General features: G+C 48.1%; 1 protein-coding gene and 1 long non-coding RNA gene across 2 annotated transcripts in view; one reads left to right on the plus strand and one right to left on the minus strand.

Annotated features, from left to right (window-relative positions):
* Positions 1-16,877, plus strand: part of LOC138416472 (sodium/potassium-transporting ATPase subunit alpha-4) — a 33,332-nt gene extending 16,455 nt beyond the window's left edge. Inside the window, exons 13-22 of the mRNA XM_069545661.1 lie at positions 5,263-5,399; positions 5,757-5,907; positions 6,194-6,362; positions 7,967-8,121; positions 8,276-8,399; positions 9,627-9,772; positions 13,289-13,419; positions 13,513-13,614; positions 16,185-16,276; positions 16,560-16,877. Of these exons, the coding sequence (XP_069401762.1) occupies positions 5,263-5,399; positions 5,757-5,907; positions 6,194-6,362; positions 7,967-8,121; positions 8,276-8,399; positions 9,627-9,772; positions 13,289-13,419; positions 13,513-13,614; positions 16,185-16,276; positions 16,560-16,588 (1,236 nt within the window). The 3' untranslated portion in view covers positions 16,589-16,877. The remainder of the gene's footprint in view (positions 1-5,262; positions 5,400-5,756; positions 5,908-6,193; positions 6,363-7,966; positions 8,122-8,275; positions 8,400-9,626; positions 9,773-13,288; positions 13,420-13,512; positions 13,615-16,184; positions 16,277-16,559) is intronic.
* On the minus strand, positions 1,675-19,533 carry LOC138416477 (uncharacterized). The gene is made up of 3 exons (XR_011247692.1): positions 19,333-19,533; positions 8,678-8,784; positions 1,675-4,113 (listed from the first exon to the last, which is right to left on the minus strand). It is a non-coding gene; the product is annotated as an uncharacterized lncRNA (long non-coding RNA).
* Between the last annotated feature and the right edge of the window lie 29 nt (positions 19,534-19,562).

The following is a 19,562-nucleotide window of genomic DNA, read 5'->3' on the forward strand; positions in this document are numbered from 1 at the left end:
CTGGAGCAGACACTTGTGAGAATGGGAGACAGAGCTGGGGCCCTCGATGGATCTGACTCAGGGTGAGCAGCTGCCGTAACAGAGCAGCTGCCGTAACAGGTATATGTCCAGGAGCAAAAGCTAGAAGCTTAAAATGAAGTGGTCCAAGAGCAAACCCAGCGGAGAGCAAACCCAGAGATGGGAACGTCCCTTCAGTCAGAAGAGGACTTTGGACTTCATGGAATAGCAGCAGCAAAATTCTTCTGATTCTGAGATGATCTGTATTCCACTTTCCCAGGTCAAATTCTACCACTTGTTGCTGCTTGTTTGCTTGGTTTTGTATTTTGGCTGGTATGCGGGATGGTTCCCCGACCAGGGATCAAACCCAGGGCACTGCAGTGAAAGTACCAAATCCTAACCACTAGGCCACCAGGGAACTCCCTCCAAGGTCAAATTCTAAGACTTCTACACATCTTTATAGATTAGGTATTGTCACCTCTCTGCTCACACTGATATTCTGGAATATTTAGGAGAGCAGGTTGGAGTTGGGGTGGGGCTGGAAGTATTTAAGGAGAACTGGATGCTCTGTGTCAGAGTTGACTTCCCCGTGACCTTTAACCATTGGCAGTTCGTCTCTGAGCAGTCTGGGTCACGCTAAGTACAGTGATTGGTCACTACAGTGGGAACCGAGGAATAGATAGTGGAAACTACTCTGAGTGAATTCCCTGATTGCTACAGGATGCTTTGGGGTGGAACAGGTCTTGATTATAACACATCTGGCCAGGGTAACCATACGTCTTGATAGTCCTCCACAGAGCTACAGCATCATGCTATGGTAGCTAAACGGAGAAGGGGTTCATTGCATTTTCTCAGCCTCCAGGTGGGCTGCTGGGATGAGAAGTATAGATCTTATGCAGGTGGTCGAAAGTTTACTTCATCAGGGAGTTTATGGATCTCTAGCAAGAAGCAGAACTATAATAGTGTCCATAGGTGGGGAGGCCCACCCCGGAGACAAGAAGTGACCTGAGTCAGGGTGCCTGCCGGCGCAGGGCCCGCTCATGGCCCACGAGGCTGAGCAATCCTCAGGTAACAGTCCGCAGAGGATTCAGGCGGGTCTGAAGCTGGCACCTGAAGCACAAAGGCTGGTGCTTCCTGGGCCCGTTCTTGTTCTGGGCACAGGTGTACACTTTAATTTCTTACCTCTTCTGGACATGAAGCTGACAGAAGCTTGGCTGGCTTGGTGAGGAAATCTGCATCACTCCCTTTTCTCCCTATAGGGGAGTATAAGATGTACACAGGAGGCCATCTTTCAAGGAGGATGAAGTGTAGTGGCTAAACAGGGGGTTGGGTTTCCCAGGCGACTCGCTGGTAAAGGACCTGACTGCCAGTGGAGGAGACACAGGAGACTCAGGTTTGACCCCTGGGTCGAGAAGCTCCTCGAGAGAAGGAAAGTGCAACCCAATCCAGTATTCTTGCCTGGAAAATCCCATAGACAGAGGAGCCTGACGGGCTACAGTCCAGGGGTCACAGGGGGTGGGACACGACTAAGCATACAATATAGAGTGTTGTCCCAGCGGTGAGAACCTTCCAAGGTTAACTCCAAAGTGGTGTTGACGCAGAGCTGATGGATGTGATGAAGCTGTTGAAAGAGGCTGGATAACAGCTGCGTGGCAGCAAAATTTTTTTTACAGTTGATGGTGGGACTGGTGTTTCTCAGATAGTCATGTGTTCAGGCCTTAGGAATGAATGATTTTTAAAAAACTAAAATAAGGGACTTCCTTGATGGTCCAGTAGTTAAGATTCCACACTTCCCATGCAGGGGGTGTGGGTTTGATTCCTTGGGGAACTAAGATCCCACATGCTGTGTGTGGCATGGCCAAAAAAAAAAAAAAACTGAAATAAAATTATCCCATTATGGAAGGGGAGTCAGCAGGGAAGGGATACATGTATATATATGGCTGAGTCTCTTTGCTGTCCATCTGAAACTGTCACAACATTATTAATTGGCTATGTTGTTGTTATCTCTCAGTCCTGTCCAACTCTTTTGCAAGCCCATGGCCTGTGGCCTGCCAGGATCCTTTGTTTATAGAATTCTCCAGGCAAGAATATTGGAGTGGGTTACCATGTCCTTCTCCAGGAGATTTTCCTGACACAGGGATCGAACCCATGTCTCTTATGTCTCCTGCATTGGCAGGCAGGTTCTTTACCACTGAGCTACCTGGGAAGCCAATTGGCTCTACTCCAATATAAAATGAAAAGTTTTTTTTTTTTTTTTAATGAAGAATACCAAATCATTAAAAAAAAAAAAAAAATATCCCATCGTATTTGCCACTACCTGAGGCCCTTAACAGTATGAGGCCACTTGGCCCTGGCTATGAATTCAGCCTTCTCTAAGAACTGCAGCTGAGCAGCAAGCACCTGAAGTTAAGGTCACCAGCGCTGGAAGCTCTCTCTCAATGGGTCTGATCTGGGGGAAGAGGGCCCAAGGGAACAAGGAAGGCAGCTTGCAAGAGTACGTGGGAACACCAGAGGTACAGACAGCATCAAGAAGTGAGACATGAAATTCCTTTAGTGCTTGACGAATTCCAGAAACTACTAGATGCCTTTTATTTTGAAGGGAGCCATTCTCTTCAATTATGTGAATGCATCTCAATGTTCTGTGAAATTGTCTCCTAGGAACTCACTCTTGGGGTGACTGACTTTGTTTTTATTTCTCCGGGCTGGCAGAGAGGTGGTACTTCCAGAAACTGCTGTAAACAGTAGTTCTGGTGAGGCAAGCCTAGGTACGACAACTGTCCTACACGTCATTATTAATGAGCTACTGGGAAATGTTCAGGGCATGGTAAGCCTAAAAACCCATCACTGAGGGCTCAGTCTGAACCACACCTGGAATTTTTGGTTGTGGGTTCCTCCTACATCCTCCCTGCACCCCACAGGACGAGCTTTGTGAGGCCCCAGTGCCCCACAACCGAGCCAGGGCATTGGAAAGCAATGAGGGGGGAACTGCTCATAGCGCACCTTGCCTGAGTCCCTGGTAATCCCAGCTTAGTTAGCACTGCATCCAGCAAGCCAGCAGTGCCAGTATGGAATGAGGACGGCTCATGGGAAAACCCCTTCAAGGCTTATTTCCACGCTCTGGGAGTGAATAGACTGACCTTTCCAGGACCTCTGTTCTTAGTTCAGCCACAGTCAGATAGTTGCCTTCTCCCTCCCACCAAAGCCTGAGAATTATGTGCTTAGAGGGCACTTGGGAACCATGGGCAGCGGTTCCCAGGAAGCGATCCTTCCTTCATTCTATAATTGCTTGTTGATGGATTACTCTGCGCTAGAAATTATGCTAGGCTGGAAACTTAACATGAATCATAGGCATGGCCCCACACTCTCAGTCCAGCAGAGGAGAGAGACAGACAAGCCATCATGCACAGACAATGTGAGGAGGGTTAGGAGAACAGAAGGCTAGAAGACCACACACATGGGCACCTGATCTTTGGGGAGGAAAGGGATAGGACTAGGGCTGGGCCCAGGTACCTGGAAAAGGGCCAGAACCCAGGGACACAAGGAGGCAGTGGGAAGAAGAGGGGTAGAGTGAGGATCAGAATGCACTGGGCTGGGATGAAATTTTGCTAGGGAGATGGATTCTTCCAGACGTCCCTTTTCTGCAATTGTTCTAATGGTAGGTGCTTCTGTCTTTGAGCTTAAAAAGGAAGTATAGCACTATGGAGAATAGTATGGAGATTCCTTTAAAAACTAGGACTAAAACTACCACAAAACCCAGCAATCCTACTACTAGGCATATACCCTGAGAAAACCATAATTCAAAAAGACACAGGTATGCCAATGTTCGTTGTGGCACCATTTACAACAGGCAGGACATAGAGGCAACAGAGATGTCCATCAGCAAATGAATGGATAAAGAAGTTGTGGTCCATACATACAATGGAATATTACTCACTCGTTAAAAGGAGCAAATTTAAGTCAGTGCTAGTGAGGTGGCAACCCACTCCAGTGTTCTTGCCTGGAGAATCCCAGGGACAGGGGAGCCTGGTGGGCTGCCGTCTCTGAGGTTGCACAGAGTCGGACACGACTGAAGCGACTTAGCAGCAGCAGCAGCAGTGAGGTGGATGAATCTAGAGTCTGTAATACCGAGGGAAGTATGTCAGGAAGAGAAAAATATTGTATATTAACACATATATTTGGAACCTAGAAAAATGATACTGATGAACCTGTTTGCAGAACAAGAATAAAGATGCAGACACAGAGAAGAGACTTAGAGAAACAACAGGGGAAGGAAAGGGTGGGGCGAATTGAGAGAGTAGCATTGAAGCAGCTACGTTACCATATATAAAACTAGTGGGAAGCTGCTGTATAACACAGGAAGCTCAACCTGATGCTTGGTGACAACCTGGAGGAGGGGGATGGGGTGGGAGGTGGGATGGAGATTCAAGAGGGAGGGAGTATATATACACTTATGGCTGATTTGGGTTGTTGTATGGCAGAAACCAACAAAACATTGTAAAGCACTTATCCTCCAATTAAGATAAAATAATTTTTAAAAAAAGAGGCAGAATAGCTTCTGGAGCGATACATGAAATTCTGAATATAGTGTGCTTGTGCGTGCTGAATCACGTCAGGCTCTTTGCAACCCCGTGGACTGTAGCCTGCCAGGCTCCTCTGTCCACTGGCTTTTTCAGGCAGGAATACAAGAGTGGGTTTCCATTTCCTTCTCCATCTGAATATAGTAAATACACTCAAATCCCTGATTTATTCATGGGCAACCGGAGAAGGCAATGGCACCCCAACTCCAGTACTCTTGCCTGGAAAATCCCATGGATGGAGGAGCCTGGTAGGCTGCAGTCCATGGGGTCTCGAAGAGTTGGACACAACTGAGCGACTTCCCTTTCACTTTTCACTTTCATGCACTGGAGAAGGAAATGGCAACCCACTCGTGTTCTTGCCTGGAGAATTCCAGGATGGGGGAGCCTGGTGGGCTGCCATCTATGGGGTCGCACAGAGTCGGACACGACTGAAGCGACTTAGCAGCAGCAGCAGCAGCAGCAGAGTCCAATCTGTCCTATGTTTTATGGTCTGATGGCTTTGACCCCCTCCCAAGGGTTGAAGCTAGCATAGCAAGATTTTTGACTGACAGCCCAAGTTCTCGGGAATGAGCTACTTAAACCCCTGTGGAATGACAGTAGTGGTCTGTTAGCTCTTGGAGAGAGAGGTGAAGGACTGGGGACCTCTCTGAAGATGACTCTGCTCTCTTTCCCTCCCCTCCCAACCCAGGTGATTATGGTAACAGGGGATCATCCCATCACAGCCAAGGCCATTGCCAAGGGTGTGGGCATCATCTCAGAGAGCTCTGAGACAGCAGAGGACATTGCTGCCCGGCTCAAGATCCCTGTCAGCAAGGTCAATCCTAGGTGAGACCCCCTAAAGAACTCAGATATACCATTTTTCCCCCTCCATCCTTAGCTTGCTCCACCAACTAAAGCTTTCTGAGGTTCTTTCTGTAGGTGGGTAAAACATAATAGGAAAATGACCAAGCGACTGTGTCAGTAGGTTTTCAGATGAAGGTGGGCCAAAGAAGAAGGCAGAGAAGAGGGACGGAGGTGGGGGGCAGGGATACAGTGCGCCAGTCTCACGGCTGGGGACAAGTTGAGGGGATGGGGCTGAAAGGAGAAACATGCAGGTTATAGCAAAGATGACTGTGAGGGTACCAGGATGCCTGGTGAATTCTCAATACCTGGAGCTAAACTTTAGAAATTCCCCTTCCTCAGGGACGCCCAAGCCATTGTGGTGCATGGCTCAGAACTAAAGGATATGAACTCTGAGCAGCTTGATGAGATCCTCCAAAAACACACTGAGATCGTGTTCGCTCGGACCTCGCCCCAGCAGAAGCTCATCATTGTAGAGGGATGTCAGAGGCTGGTAAGGGAGACCAAGGAGGCTTGGGAAGTCACCCAGCCTGCCCCAAACCAAGCAGAGCAACATGTGGGCTGGGCTGGAGGAGGAGCCAGAGAGCATCCGATTGTGAACCCCTGAGACAGGCATCTATTTGGGGGCTCCCTGACAGTTTTGCTGTCTCAGGAGGTGCAGGAGAAGGAAGGGCCAAGAAGCCATATCAAGAAACAAGGGATGATGGAATCAAGCTGACCTTTGGGACGGGGCTTGAACCTGATACAGTGTTATTTCACTCCCTCTGTGCTTCCTCCAGGGAGCCATTGTGGCGGTGACGGGGGATGGGGTGAACGACTCCCCGGCGCTGAAGAAGGCGGACATCGGCATCGCCATGGGCATCGCCGGCTCCGACGTGTCTAAGCAGGCCGCCGACATGATCCTACTGGATGACAACTTTGCTTCCATTGTCACGGGTGTGGAGGAGGGTGAGGAAGCTGGGTGCCCAGGGTAGGGACTTACTTGGCCCTCAGACTCAGGTGAGAGTTGATGCACATTATTCTCATTTCCTTTGCCCATCTTCCAACCTCCTGTACACACTGGGAAAAATCACTGTAAGTCACAGTTTTGCAAATTGGACTCAGCTGGTCCTTAGACCATCACTATGTGGAACCTTTATGTGATTGGAGGAAAGTCCAGATTGTCCAGGCAGCTCCAGTGCAGCATAGTTTGTTTTTTTCTCTCATGGAGAGTCAGGAGACCCTACCTGAATCTGCTATAGGTTTCTACTGTAGGATTCTACTGTAGGTTTCAGGGTGTAGCCATATCCATAAGACTACTCTGTACTTCACAATTTCAGGAGGACTTTGAGGCAACATGTTGTCTGAATGATGTTGACATATCAAGGTCATTTGGAGCCTGACTGAATGAGCCAAATCAAGTCCCCTCTTTCACAGAGACAATTCCCATTGGTGAAGCCCAGATTTCTGCTTCCTGGGCTCCCTGATTTTTGTCTGGAGCTATGAAGTAAAACCTATTACAATCCACATAATAATAATGATTAACATTATATTGAAACCGTGAACGATCCTCAGTATTGAGACCTTGTATAATCCTCAGTATTGTATGTCCACTCAATTCCATAAACTTTTGTGCATCAACTATGTATCAGGCACTATTCTAGATGCTGGGGATTCAACAATGGGGAGTAAAAAGACACCCTTGCTCTCAGGTAACTTAATTTCTAGTTGAATTAAGATAGATAGAAAATCAACTGAACAGTATAATAAAAGAAGACAAGTGCAATGGGAAAAAAGTAAGTAAAGCAGGGAGTGGAAGGAGGGTGACACTCTTTTAAAAGGTCGTCAGGGAAGGATTCAAGCCATCTTGCAATGCAGAAGGAATGAAGCTCAGAGAGGTGAGGGGTGCCCAAGATCACAAGTTAGTTATGGCAGAAAAAGCAACTGGAACCCACACCCAGGGTCTTTCCATTTCAGCCTTAATTTTTTCTAATTGAAGTGTAATGGACTTACCACATTGTGTTAGTCTCTGGTGTATAGTGGAGTGACTCAGTTCTACATATACGTAATTCTTCCCTTTGATAATCCTAAGTCTGGTTTTCCACGTCTGTGAGTCTGTCTGCTTTGTAAATTCATTCGTGTCATATTCTAGATTTTACATGTAGGTGATGTCATATGGTATTTGTCTTTGTCTGACTTACTTCACTTAGTATGATAATCTCTAGTTCCATCCATGTTGCTGCAAATCCAGCCTTAATCTTCTTAGGGCTTTTATACTGGCATTCTCAGACATCTCAAAGTATTAACCAGGCCCCAGCCTGCTTGATTTTCAGAGATCAGATGATAGTAGCCATGTTGAATCCAAGAACGCAGAGTATACAAATCTGACATGCTTAAATCATGGCTTTAACTAACAGTCACACAATTTAGAAACAAAACTTGGGCTGCCACGGCCCAAGACCCTTTCACGGACTGTGTGACACTGCTTTGTAGTGGCCTCTCTGCCCAGGAGCTGGTTTGTGGGAGGTGTGATGTCTCTGTGCTGCTCACAGAAGGTTGACCATCCTTCCCAGGCCGCCTGATCTTTGACAACCTGAAGAAATCCATCGCCTACACCCTGACCAGCAACATCCCCGAGATCACCCCCTTCCTGATGTTCATCCTCCTCGGCATCCCCCTGCCCCTGGGCACCATAACCATCCTCTGCATTGACCTGGGCACTGACATGGTGAGGACCGAGCCGGGACCCAGCTCGTGGGACTCCTGTGAAATGGACTGAGTTGGGACAGTCTATGTCAGGCAGAGGGGCAGAGCTTGAGTGACTTCTCTGAGTTTCCTTCTGAACTGTGTGTTCCCTATTGCTTCCACCCTCCATCCTCCAGGTCCCTGCTATCTCCTTGGCTTATGAGTCAGCTGAGAGTGACATCATGAAGAGGGCTCCAAGGAACGCAAAGACTGATAAGCTGGTGAATCACCGTCTCATTGGCATGGCCTACGGACAGATTGGTGCGGCTGCAGGAATGAGGGGTGGAAGGGAGTGCGGAGAGGCTGCCCCAGAAGGGTCTTGAGGCCAGTCTTGGTTTGGAAGTTCAGGGAGCTATCTTCTTAATTATGAACTGCGCTAGGCCTTAGCACAAAAAACCGCTATCTCTGATCTGCTCTTGACTTAAGGATCCAGTCAGAAAGGCGCAAACACACATGGAAGAACGGCAGGTTGTTTTCCGAGTGCCACATACTGAGTACAGATAGGACACACTACAGGAATACGAGGCAGAAGGACTCACCAATCTTGCGGACAGAGAGGCCTTGCGGAGGAGCCAGGACTTAGACTTGGGGCCGGAAGATAGGGCTCAGCTAATGAATGGACGGTCAGACGGGGACCAGGCGATACCTGGTTGATGAAGAGTGAATAAATCAAGTTGGTGGAGTGCTTATTCCTGATAAAGAAGTAGTGGGAAACGAGGCTATGGACACAGATAGTATTTATAGTGGGTCCAAGTCTCGAAAGACACTTCTTCGTTCTTGAGTAGCCAGGCACAATGCCAGTAAAGGCAAGAGATATGGACAGAGGAGACAATATCAGTATTTAGAGATGGAAACACATAGAAAAGGCACAGATTTAGGAGCCATATCTATGTTTGAATCTCAGAATCACAACTTACTACCTGTACCACTCTGGATAATGACTGAATCTTTTTCGTGCTTCAGTTTTCCCACTGATGAAACGTAAATGACAATTCAGAATTGCTGTGAGAATCACTGTGCAGGTATCTGCAGTGAAAGCTCTGTGGTCAGTAGGCAAACATTAGCATCAGCCGGCTATGGTTTCCAGGCATGGGGATGGAGGTTTTGACTAACAGAGAGTCATGGAGCAGATGCGAGAAATGTGAGGGGAAGAGAGGACTTGATGAGTGTCCTGGTGTCAGAGGAAGTGTGCAGGAGTCCAGCATTCACTCAGTGGAGAGAGAGAGAATGAACCCCCTCTCAGGTCCTTTCCAGTTTTATGGCTATATAACGCTGGGTTACAGCTTAAAAACCAGTGTCAGACTTTGGAGGCAAGTCCAACAGAGATGGCAGGGTCAAATCACTGATGGCATGAATCTTCAACATTACAGCTCAGACACACATCAACCCTACTATAGAAGCAAGTCCCAGGCGCCACCTCTTCCGTGGTCTGCCTTTTGAGATCCTCCTCTGAGCGAGGTTCCCCTGACCTCTAACTATCACTGACAGGGATGATCCAGGCTCTGGCAGGATTCTTCACCTACTTTGTGATCTTGGCTGAGAATGGTTTTAAGCCTCCTGATCTGCTGGGCATCCGCGTCACCTGGGAAAATCGATACATCAATGACCTGGAGGACAGCTATGGACAGCAGTGGGTGAGTGAAAGGCAAGGTAGTAAATGCTGGCCAATAAGAGTGAAGAAGTAACCAGCAGAAATGGGTTTAGCAGAAGACACCAGGCAGACAGAGATGATCCTCATCTCCAGTCCTACAGGAGCTTTCTAACATTTGACCTCAACCTCGGATCACATCAGCAAACATTCTTCTCTTTGTTTACAATGACTTCATTTCTGTTCATTACGACTGTCTGTTGCCTGTTCATATCGTCCTGGGTCTTTCTGGCTTCCTTGGACCTGGAAATCTTCTTTGTCAATCAACTTTTGGGAGGCTGATTTCCAGGTTCGAATCATCACTGCCCCAGAAATGAGTGCTGGATCCTCTTTCTCCTGTTAGTCTCCTTTTCCATGGGAGTTCAAAGAATAGGATTTTAAATCTGAAAACTTATTTTCTTTGTATATTCTCTTCCTTGTCATTCTAAACTGTTTAAACTTAGAGGATGCCTCTCTGTATTAGTCATTCCTACCAACCAAGATAAATGAGGTCTAAACTGAAGCCCCCTATCCAAAAATATGTATTTAAGAATTTTAGTAAGTATGTATTTGTGAACACTTCCATCCCAATTTCTGAGACAGTGGGAGATGTGACACCAATTTTTGCTAGACTCATAGGACCAGAGACTTCACATACAGTCCACGGAGGACAAGATGGCCTATTCTTCATCCTACAAATGAGGAATCTGAGTCTGGAAATGTTTAGCGACTTGCTCAAAGCCCCACAGTGAATCCCTACAAGAGCTGGACTAGAATTCTGGATTGATTCCTGCCCAGCACTTTCCCATGTCACCACGATGCCTCCAAACCAAGCTAACTGCAGGGTTCTCAAAAGTACGTTAAAATCAAGAACACTGTTGGAACGCTGGCTCGCACAAACAGTTCAGTTCAGTTCAGTCACTCAGTCATGTCCGACTCTTTGCGACCCCTTGGACTGCAGCAAGCCAGGCCTCCCTGTCCATCACCAACTCCCAGAGTTGCTCAAACTCATGTCCATTGAGTTCGTGATGCCATCCAACCATCTCATCCTCCGTTGTCCCCTTCTCCTCCTGCCTTCAATCCTCTCCAGCACCAACGAGTCAGTTCTTCGCATCAGGTGGCCAAAGTATTGGAGTTTCAGCTTCAGCATCAGTCCTTCCAATGAATATTCAGGCCTGATTTCCTTTAGGATGGACTGGTTTGATCTCTTTGCAGTCCAAGGGACTCTCAAGAGTCTTCTCCAACAGATTTCCACTATCTGAGCCTCTCGAGGCCGACAGATGTCAGTATCCCCACTAGCAAGGTCCAAAGATGCCCAGAGTCCTCCCTGCTGTGTACCTTGTCAACATCTCCTTAATCCTCAGATCAAGCCCCTTGTTAGTTTTATACCTTGAAACCATCTCCCTGCTACCAAGATGAAGCTTGTCATATGTTTATTTACAATCAACTAATGATAATTAAAATTAATTTGAATTAACATCAAATGATGTCAGCAATGTCTTAAGATATTGCAAAACGTATTGAGAACAACTGCCCTGCCAAACAAATGCCATAAAGGCGAGGTCTATGCCTCTTCCACTGCTGCAATCTTCAGATTATCAAGTATAGAGCTTCCTCCCTAGGAGGTACCCTACATACTGCTAATGCCTCTGGCAGTAATTCAGTTGGTCACCGTTCATTCATTTAGCAAATATTTGTTGAGCATCTTCTATGCACTGGAGACTGTTTTGTCCCTGGGATATGGTAGTGAACAAAAATAGCCAAGAGACTGCTCTTGCGGAGGTTATATTCTAGTTAGGGGCACAGGGTGGGAAGGGAGAAAGATAACAGCCAAATAGATAACATACCGGGTTCATAGATTGTAAGCCCAAGAGGAGTCCAAAGAAGTGTTGGAATGAGGATACTAAAGTAGGTGAGATTGAAAGACGAAGATGGTGAACAGAGAGAAAAGAGGTGCTTGAGAGTGAAATCACAGAAAAAATGTGGCTATTGAAAAAGACATCTGGAGATTAATCATGGGAGCAAGCAATCAGGTGGGGAAGGGAGTATACCATTGGAGTAGAAGATGAAGACACTGTGAGACCACGGTATGGGAAGGATCATCAACATGGATATTTAAATCTCCAAAGATGAGGACAGGCGCCATTAGAATGACAGTGAGTCAGAAACTAAAATTTTCGTGATGATGGGAGTGGTTTGGTTTCGGTAGCTGGCTGCAGAGGCAGGGGTGGCATGATCTGATGCACAGAAATGTGCTGACTGGTCTCATTCCAAGTTCAGTGCTTGGCTCATCAATTTCCAGCTTTTGTTTTCTATTGTTTTGGACTCTATGGTGGTGGTGATAGTTTAGTATCTAGGTCGAGTCCAACATTTGCAACCCCATGCACTATAGCCCTCTAGGTTCCTCGGTCCATGGGATTTCCAGGCAAGAATATTGGAGCAGGGTGCCATTTCCTTCTTCAGGGGATCTTCCCACCCAGGGATTGACCCTGCGTCCCTTGCCCTGTAGGCAGATTCTTTACCACTGAACCACCAGGGAAGCCCTTAGGGCTCTGTATTTCCCTCCAAGTACAACTCTGACCACATCCCATGAAGTTCTATCTGTAGTATCTCATTATTGTTCGGTCCTACACATTTTCCAATTTTTCATTCGAGCTACAAGTTATTTATAAACATGCTATTTTTAAAAAAGACTTTGTTTGATGTTGACCACTTTTTAAAGTCTTTATTGAGTTTGTTACAATATTGCTTCTCTTGTTTTTTTGTTTTGGTTTTTTTGGCGGTGAGGCACGTGGGATCTTAGCTCCCCAACCAGAGGTTGAACCCACACCCCCATGCATTGGAAGGTGAAGTCTTAACCAGTCAAGGAAGTCCCACAAACATGTTGCTGTTGTTTTTTTTTAATGAGCTTTTTCTCCAGTCTAATTTAAATGCACCTCTCCTGTGCTTGCACAGCCCTCTGTGATGTCCCTCATAACCAGCCTACTGTGCTGACGTCACATATTTATCTTCCCCACTGGACTCTTAACTTCCTTCTGTGCAAAATGTGAATGAAAGAATCAATGACTGGACGAGCGAATGCCTCCCACCTGGGCCCACTCTTCGGGTGTCCCTTCCCCTCTGCATGCAGATTCCCTATAGTCCCACCTTCCTTACCTGTTTCCTCAGACCCTGCTTTCCTTTTGAGTCCACCTTCTTTTACACCACTCTTCTGATTAACTTAGTAAATATTTATGAGCCATCCTCCCTACCACTCACTGAACAAAGCACGGGGAGGGAGGACCCAGATAAAAATGAAGAGGTGCTTGCCCTTGAGGGGCTCTCAATCAGATAAGGAAAACATAAACACACAACACAAAGTGAAAAGTGCTATGACAGAGATATGTGAGAAGGGCTGTGGGAATCTAAAGAGGTCCCCTAATTCAGCCTTGGGGTGTGAGAAGGCAGAAGAAAGAAGCAGCTTCTGAGGCAGAGCTGAATCCCTCCTGACGCTGATGGCTCCCCTCTGCCCGTCCTTCCCCAGACCTATGAGCAGCGGAAGGTGCTGGAGTTCACGTGCCAAACGGCCTTCTTTGTCAGCATCGTGATCGTGCAGTGGGCTGACCTCCTCATATGTAAGACCCGCCGCAACTCAATCTTCCAGCAGGGCATGAAGTGAGCGCCACCCCCCAGCCCCAGCCCCGCCCCAAACTGCACCCCCTATCTCTCCCTGATCACCTCCCTCACCCCATAAACATCTCCTCTCAGAAACAAGATCCTCATATTTGGGATCCTGGAGGAGACAATCCTGGCCGCTTTTCTGTCCTACACTCCAGGCATGGACGTGGCTCTGCGAATGTACCCACTCAAGTGAGTAAGGGGAGGGGGGCAAGGCAAGGCTTCTCTGGGCACAGGGGAAGCATATGGGAGGAAGTGCGGTTGAGTGGGAAGTCGAGTGGGGCAGGCGGCACTCAGTGATGTAGAGAGGACCGCCTGTAGAAACGCATCTTATTTGAGGAGGGATTAGGGATGAGTGATTGCACTCACCAGACATGCAAATTTAGTGGATTCACCAGTGCTTAACAGAGTGGTTTCTTTTCTATAATAATGCATGGTATAGCTGTCCTAGGCCACGTATTGCTCGGAACTGATGCAATCATAAAATAGTCTAATCTATGCAAGGCTAATTTTGCTGTACTTCTGCAAATATGTTTTCATATGTATGTATGTATGTGAGTGGGCACACTGAAATTCTTACTGTCTGGTACATTGTTTGGTTCAAGTCCTATGTTTTCATTTTTTATATTAGTATATGCTTATGAAATTTTTTCATTTAACAGTTTTGTAGAGAAAGAACCAAAACTCCCATTTCACTCCCCCTTCCCCCAACTCTGAATTGGCAGCCTCTATTAATGATTTAGTGTGTATTCTCCCAACTGATTTTCTACGTGTTTATTCATTTTGCTCACCTTTCTGTTCCTTGCAGTGTTTTACACAATGTTTTGCATTGTGTAGCTGCTAAATTAATGTTTACTAAGACACTGGTACTGCCCTTAGATGCTGATAATTCCAGGTTTGAATTTCAACTGTACTGTATATTATCCTATGATCTTGAACAAGTTGGTAACCTCTCTGAGCCTCAGCTTTATGGCAAAGTCTCGATAACACACATCTGGCAGACTGTCCGAGAATTACATGTAGCGATGCATATAACACATGGAGCATGGCACCTGGGGGGCACTTTGCTAATAGTAGCTCAGCTGATGTTGCTAATCATGTCAACATACAAATGCTAGTAAGTGTGGTTGGGCATTAACCATGCTCCCAAACACGGTATATAAACCTTGACCATTGAACTCATTACCTAACACTGATTACTTATTCTGTGTGTTTCTCTCTTTTCTCCAATCACTTGAGCTTCTTGAGACCAAAGACCATCATGTCTTCAGTTTCATTTCTGCAGGACCTAGCACACAGAGTAGACATATGGTACCAGCTGTTGAATGGCTGCGTGACTGTATGTATGTAACTGCTTCTATCGGTTGAAGGGCATGTGTGTACACACATAGCCATGGCCTAGGCCTGCTCTGTCCAACAGGGTAGCCACCATCCTTATGCAACTACTGAGCTCTTGAAACGTGGCTAGTGAGACTGAGAAATTGAATTTATAATTTTAGTTACCGAAAGTTAAAAACTAAGGCACTGTCAAGTATTTTTCTATTAAACACAACTTTATTGTTTTGGTTGGACTACATTTTCCACCAAAAATTTAGTGTCTTACTTGAGACACACTGTCAGTGTAAAATACTCACTGGATTTCAAGGGCTGGGGATAAAAAAGGGAGGTAAAATAACTAATTAAACATGTTTATATTGATTATGTGTTGAAACAATAATCTTTTGGATATTTGGGGCTAAATAAAATACTAAAATAACTTTACTTGTTTCATTTTCATGTGGCTCCTAGAAAATATAAATTTCACATGTGGCTTACAGTATATTTCTATCAGACAGTGCTGGTCTAGGCCATCTCTCTGTCACTCAAGGGACAAATGTGGTCCTGACCCTACCCCTCTCTGGAGTCAGCTCCTTGGTCTATTGAAGAGGTTCAGGAAGGAAAAGATTTCCCCATCCGTGCAATATGGAGGAGGATATATGTTCCCTGGCAAGATATCCCCCACATCTAGTCTCAGACGGACCATCCTGCTTGTGGGTGCAAGAGCTAGAGGACCCGGAAAGCAAAGGGGGCTCTCCCTCAGTGACTCCATGGAAACCAGTATATAATCTCCACGAACACGGAATATGCCTCTTGGATGGCATTTATCCCACTCTGTCCTCATCGGCTTTTTAATATTCCTGTCCTGGGCCCTCCACCCTCACTCTCCGGGCTCTGGCCTCCTCAAAAGGTAGGAATCAACTTTCCACACCGAAGCAAAGTTACGTGGCTCAAAATAGCCTGGAGTTAAAATTCTCTTCAGATCCTCCCCACCATTCTATGCAAAACAAAGAACTCTCTCACCCGAAGGAAAAAATGGACATTAAGGTTGGTTACCCCAGCTCCCAGCTGGTCCAGCCTCTGGCCGATCTCCAGAATTCCTTGCCCCAGCCATTTAAGAGATAACTACTCCAAACAATCTTGGAGAAGAACAGGCCCCCTTAAGACAGTAGATTTCCACATGTATGCCTATATATACTTACTCTTCTTTTGGGTTAGTGCAGCAGCTCACTAATCTGACTGCTGCCCCTTCTCGCCTCATTAAAGGCAATCTGTTCCTGTAAAGTGCCGGTCTCATTCTTTTTCTGATCCTCCGAACCTCGCCTTCTCTAACTCCCTTACCCCACATACACAATAAACAAAACACTCGATTCCCAGCCACGCTCTCTGCTCCTGCCTTTCTCAGGCGCCTCTCTCCTCTGCTGACCAGCTTTTGCTCTCTTCAGGATAACCTGGTGGTTCTGTGCCACCCCCTACAGCCTCCTCATCTTTGTGTATGATGAAATAAGAAGACTCATCATTCGTCGTTATCCCGGCGGTGAGGCTCCCCCACACCTTGGCCTGGGAGGTCACTAGGCTCCTGACTGGCTGTCCCATTGCAGATGGTTCCTGCAGCCCCATGGCCCCTCTCCCCAGGTCACTGCCTGGCCTGTGCAGTGCCTGGACCCTGCCCTCTAGTCCTTGACCCCACCACGCTGAGCCTTCCAATCCTTGGGGCCCTGCCTTCCCCGCTCAGGCCTCCCACCCTGTCCTGGCTCATCTTTCTGTTTTTCTCCCCTTGATGCCTTCCCCGGTTCACTCTGGTCTCTTCTCTTCCACAGGCTGGGTGGAGAAGGAGACCTACTACTAACCCCAAAAGAGGAGGAGCTCACACGACATCGGGGTGTTCTGAGGGCCGGGTGGGGGAGGTTTAGAGGTGATGAGCTTGGGAAAACATCCGAGAGAGCGTATTAGTTGGGGCAGAGAGATGCCGAGAGGAAGAACCTTAGATAAGAGAGACAGGCGATCCTAGGGCTGGGTTGATGGCACCATGGGTAGGAGATGAGGTGGGGCTGAGGGGAGCCCAGCCTGTGTCTTCCTGGAGCCCAGCGAGGGGCTCAGTAACCAGTCAGGAGAGTAAACATTTGCATCGGCCCTCAGCTCCTGGACGTGTCGCATCTGGTTTTCGGAGATGCTCTCTCCCTAGATCTTCATTCAGGGTGGCCGGGCAGGGGGAGTCTTTCAGGGGCCCGGCTGGGAAGGGGTCAGAATCAAGCATCCCTGCCTGCTGAGGGTATCCCCTCAAAGTTACTCTCCATTTCAACTGATAGCAAGGACAGGACAAGTCAAGCTGGGATCAGAGAAACGGAGGGGATGAGAAAGGAGCAGGATGCCACACCTTATAGCTGGGTCGCAGCACCCACTCAGGTCCTCAGATAATGTACAGACTCATAGAATCTTCATGCTAGAAGACACCTCATTTCATCAGGAAGGACAGGAGGTCCAGAGAGGTTAAACAATTTGGAAGGGGCTGTGTGGTGCGAGGTGACTGTGGAGGCTACCACTCCACCTCTGAGGATGATCTGGTGTCCCTGCCCTCAGCCCTAGGCATCAGGGCATCTCGACCCCATCCCATCCCTTGGCCATTTTCCCTGGCGTAGCCTTGCAGCAGAGACTGAAACGATGCTGTCTGGATGCCTGTAGCCTTTGCTTCAGGCATAGCACCCGCCCCTCATGCTCCAGCTCAATACAGGTGATGGCCGCTCCCCAAAGCTTAACCTCTGAGCCTGAGCCTGGCACTTGCTGCATCTCAGGTCACTGTGGAGTCCCCAGGAGCTTTCTCTCCTGCCCACCCTCGGCGGCAGCTCTTCCTTCCTCTTCACCCACTCACTGGCTTTTGCTTTGTGAGCTGGTCTACTCTGCCCTGTGGTTCGGTTCACTCTCAGGCTTTTTTTAGAGGAGGGAGTTGGCTATGCCAAAAAGCAGAGAGAGAGAAATGCTGAGAAAAGCTGGGGGAAATCGTAGACTGTCACCAAAAACAAAGCGCATGTGTTAAGTGACTGCACATTATGTCTGGCAGTGGACAAAGGCCTTAGTCACATCATCCATTAATCCGTACAACAAACACATTCTTACCACCCGACCCGGTTTTTTTAGATGATTCTGATTCCAGAACTTGTGCCCTTAACCACTTTTCAGGCTAGTCTTACAATGAAGGCTGGGCCAAAAATCTACAAATGCCTCATGAAAAAGGAGTCTGGCGGATGAGAGGCTGTGGGCTAGCAAAGAAAAGGCCCGTCTGTAAGGGACACCAGCCACTTTCCCCCTACACCGGGCACACCCTCCTCGGAGGTCTCTCTCCCACCTGCTCCCCTCCTCCTCCAACACAAGGTCTCCTGGGGACAGAGCTGTATCAGTCTGGGGTCCTTCCCTGCTGCTGACAGGGCTGAACCAGACCCTGGGAGACAGAGGGGCCAGGTTGTGTGTGTGTGTGTGTGTGTGTGTGTGTGAGGTAGGGAGAGGGGAGTGTGAAACCAGCTCCTCAGGTTTCAGTAGCAGGAGCTTCGGGTGTCTGGTGGGTTAAAAATACAGAGGCCCCAACTTAGGGTCATTTGATACCAGTGGCTGAGCCTGAAGGCAGGGGCCTAGAGGGAAAGGACCGAGTAGAAAGTAGAGGGGAAAGCATCAGAAAGGAGGACAGGGAGGAGAGGAGGGCTACAGCTGCTGGAAAGGCTCCGGGTGTCTCTGCAGAGCCAGGGGCGAGGAGAGGGAGCAGGGCAGGATGAAGCAGCCTGGTGACTGCAGGAGAGGAGGGGAGAATGGAGCGGGCCTGGGCCTTCATGCCATCTCACACCTGGGGGCATGAAAGGTCAAATTCAGGATGAACTGAGTCTAATGTCCCAGTGTCTGTCTCAATGTCCCCCCACCCCCACCCCCACCCCCAGGGTGCGCACGGCACGAGGAGTTGGGGCTGGACGTCATCTGGTCGTGGACTTCTGGGTGGGTCTGCCCTTCTCTCCTGTAGTCTTTGCGCGGTGGTAGAGCACATTGTTTGGCCTCCCTGACTCCAGGAGATGGGTTCTGGGGTCTCTCCAGCTCCAACATGCCCTGCTTAGCGACATCTGGCCTCTCCTGCTCAACAACAGCTGCCTCTCTTGGATGCACTCCTGCCACATTCCTGAGATATTTTCCTGGCCTTCCTTGCTTAGCTGTGTCAGGTCTGCCCCACAGGAGAGGGGAAAAATTCCTCCCCTAACATAATTTCATGGTGCAAAACACATGCTTGCCCTTCCACCATCAGCGATACCTCCGGGCAGGAATGGGGCTTCCGACTTCGATCTGGCTAGCCTCTCTCTGGCCTCTCTTGTGCCTCAGTTTACCTGTGCATGAGCCCTGGGTGGTGATGGGGCCATGAAAAGGGTCCCTCCTTCAAGGTACCCAGAGTTGAACTCATCCACTCTGCCCTCACCCCCAAGCTGGGATCCGGGAAGCGAGAGGCCCATCCTCCCAGCTCTGCTTTGACGCTTAGTGCACAGGATTAATCAACATCCTTGGTTCAGGGCCCCACCTCCTCACGTTTCCCCAGTGTTAATTTTTTCCCCTTATTCTTTATACCTGGTCCTTTTTGTCTTGTCAAAGACGTAGGAATGAGTAGTCGCAACTTGCTTTCCTTGGAATCATTCATCCTGGGGAAGCCTCCTTTCCACCGTGCCCTAGAAAACCAGTCCCATAGGATCAGAGTAGAGAGTACCAGCAGGAGGCCGCAGCCGAATGACTCTCTCCTTCTCATCTCAGGGCTGTGGGCAGAGAAGCCCCAGATCTGCATTTCCCAGGGAGGCTGTGGG

The sequence above is a fragment of the Ovis canadensis genome, chromosome 1 (genome assembly GCF_042477335.2).
Source record: "Ovis canadensis isolate MfBH-ARS-UI-01 breed Bighorn chromosome 1, ARS-UI_OviCan_v2, whole genome shotgun sequence".
In the NCBI taxonomy this organism is placed as follows: Eukaryota; Metazoa; Chordata; class Mammalia; order Artiodactyla; family Bovidae; genus Ovis; species Ovis canadensis.